The 2,657-nt window shown below is 37.0% G+C and overlaps 1 protein-coding gene across 1 annotated transcript; it reads left to right on the forward strand.

Moving 5' to 3' along the window:
- Positions 1-608: 608 nt before the first annotated feature.
- On the forward strand, positions 609-2,155 carry LOC143342248 (cytochrome P450 9e2). Its single transcript, XM_076765956.1, is given in 1 exon segment — positions 609-2,155. A coding segment is annotated over 1 exon segment (1,545 nt). The 3' UTR covers positions 2,154-2,155.
- Positions 2,156-2,657: the final 502 nt, after the last annotated feature.

Consider the following 2,657-nt stretch of genomic DNA (forward strand, 5'->3'; position numbering starts at 1 on the left):
ATTCATTTATTTTTGTAAAATTGATATTTCTACGGCGACTGTTGTTTCTACCCTTAAGGAGTTATGAGATTAAACGTCACTGATACAAGTTACGACCATTCTGTCAATTTTAGTCACCGATAATTTCAAAATCTTGATTAGTGATTTAATAGTTCAGGTTCCCTATATTGAAAGTAATGTTACAAATTGGATCTTTGTTGAGTTCATTTAAAGAATAATTTCTTCGACAAGAGACGTAAGTAACGTGTCACGTTACCTTGAAAACAATGCATTATCGCTAAAGCTAATCTCTCATTCGATCTCTGATATCGCGAGGTGAATGCCCGATTACATTCGATAACTTAAAATCGAAGAATTAATTGATTTCCAGTATCTGGTTTACGCTAAAAAATGTCAGTTATTTCCGTTCTCAAAACCGTAACATTTATCAGGAGAATTATTGAAAAAAATATTCGTTATCTGGGAATCAGACATCCTCAGACTCTTATCTGAAAATGACAACGCAACTCCTGCGTATCTTGATCCTCCCTCCTCGTATTTTCTGCGTACATAGGGGGGTTTGTTAACATTTATAAGAAAATCCAATTGAAAACGTTCATTTCAAAGACATGTTTTAAACGATGGAGGCTCTGTCATCTTTATCAGTGTTCGAGTCGTTGGTGATCACTTTGATCGTCATCGGTTTAATAAAGATTGTGTCAATAATACATTATCAACGCACTTATTGGAAGAAATGTGGTGTACCGTACACGGAAGTATTGCCATTGCTTGGAATGATATGGGGAATTATTTTACGTCGCAAAATCTTTCTAGACTACATAAAAGAAATTTACAATGATCATAAGAATTCAAGGTATTTCGGAGTCATGGATTTCGCCACGCCAACCGTTATTATACGGGATCCAGAGTTAATCAGAGATATAGCTATAAAGCACTTCGACCATTTCCCGGATCACCGAAGCTTTGTCACCGAAGAAATGGATCCAATATTTGGGACGAACGTCTTCTCCTTGAAAGGTGATCGTTGGAGAACGATGAGGAACACTTTGAGCCCATTCTTCACGGCTAGCAAAATGAAATTCATGTTTAGTTTGGTGTCCAAGTGTTCCTACGATTTCGTCGACTATTTCTACAATCATCCAGAATCTTGTACGATGATACAATCTAAGGAGGTTTTCACGAGATATACGAACGACGTGATCGCCACAGCAGCTTTCGGGATAAGCGTGAACTCTTTGAAAGATCAAGACAACGAGTTCTACAAGACAGGAACGGACACAGCTAATTTCACGGGTGTATTTCGACTGATGAAATTTCTGTTGTTTCGCGTGAGCCCTCGCCTGACGAGAATGGCAGGCATAACGTTTCTGTCGCGATCATCGATGAAGTTTTTGACGAAAGTTATACACGAAACGGTGAAAATACGAGACACTCAAGGCGTTGTCAGGCCAGACATGATCCATCTTCTGATGCAGGCCAGGGACAAAGGGACTACTCGAATGACCATCGACGATATCGTCGCTCAAGCGTTCATCTTTTTCTTGGCTGGATTCGATACGTCGTCCACCTTGATGTGCTTCTTGATTCACGAGCTGGCTATGAACCAAGATGTCCAGGATAAGCTACGGGAGGAAGTGGATCACTATTTGGCCGAGGGAAAGGGAGAGATTTCGTACGAGGCCCTGATGAAAATGGAGTACATGGAAATGGTAATATCAGAGACACTCAGGGTGCATCCTCCAGTAATATTGATCGATAGATTATGCACGGAAAAGTTCGAATTGCCCCCAGCTGGACCTGGTTACAAGAGCGTAGTTATTTACCCAGACCAAAACATTTGGTTTCCTACTTCTGCACTGCATTACGATCCTAAATATTTTCCTAATCCCGACAAGTTCGATCCTGAACGGTTCAGCAAAGAAAATAAGGACAATATAGTTCCTTATACTTATATACCGTTTGGAGTTGGACCTCGAATGTGCATTGGCAATCGTTTCGCGTTGATGGAAACTAAGCTTCTGATAGTACATCTTTTGCAGAAGTTTATAATAAAACCTAACGAGAAGACAAAACCTATAAAGTTTAAGAAAGGCAGTTTTCAACTTACTCCAAAAGATGGGTTCTGGGTTAGTTTTGAAAAAAGGGATATTTAAATATGTTACTTTTCGTATTTTATTATGACGTTTTCGTTTTTATTTCTCTTTACTTTTCACTTTAGAAATTCTTGTTACATATACTAGGAATTTTGTTTTATCCCTATGTTGCAAAAGCTTTAAGGGGTTATAAAAATCTAATTTGAAATAAATCTTTATCTCTTTGTTGAATTATTTTCCATTATTCTTCGCGTTCGTTTGGATTAACTTTCATTTCGCCGTACATTGTATTTTAAATTCAATTAATTTAATAGACAGTTTTTAAAATCTCATGAAATTAAGAACTAAGTTCTCTTGAGAACTCTTGTTCTTAATTATGTTTCAAAGCGCATACTATATCTGTTGTATTACTTTTATCTTATAATGATAAAGATTGCACGGATATTTCAACATACTGTTAACTACAATCTATAGAGTGAAGACACTAATAGGAAGTTTATTAATATTTTTCATTAAAAGTCATTGCTTTGATACGAACAATTAAATAAGAAGAATGCAAATCGT

The sequence above is a fragment of the Colletes latitarsis genome, chromosome 5 (genome assembly GCF_051014445.1).
Source record: "Colletes latitarsis isolate SP2378_abdomen chromosome 5, iyColLati1, whole genome shotgun sequence".
Taxonomy (NCBI): Eukaryota; Metazoa; Arthropoda; class Insecta; order Hymenoptera; family Colletidae; genus Colletes; species Colletes latitarsis.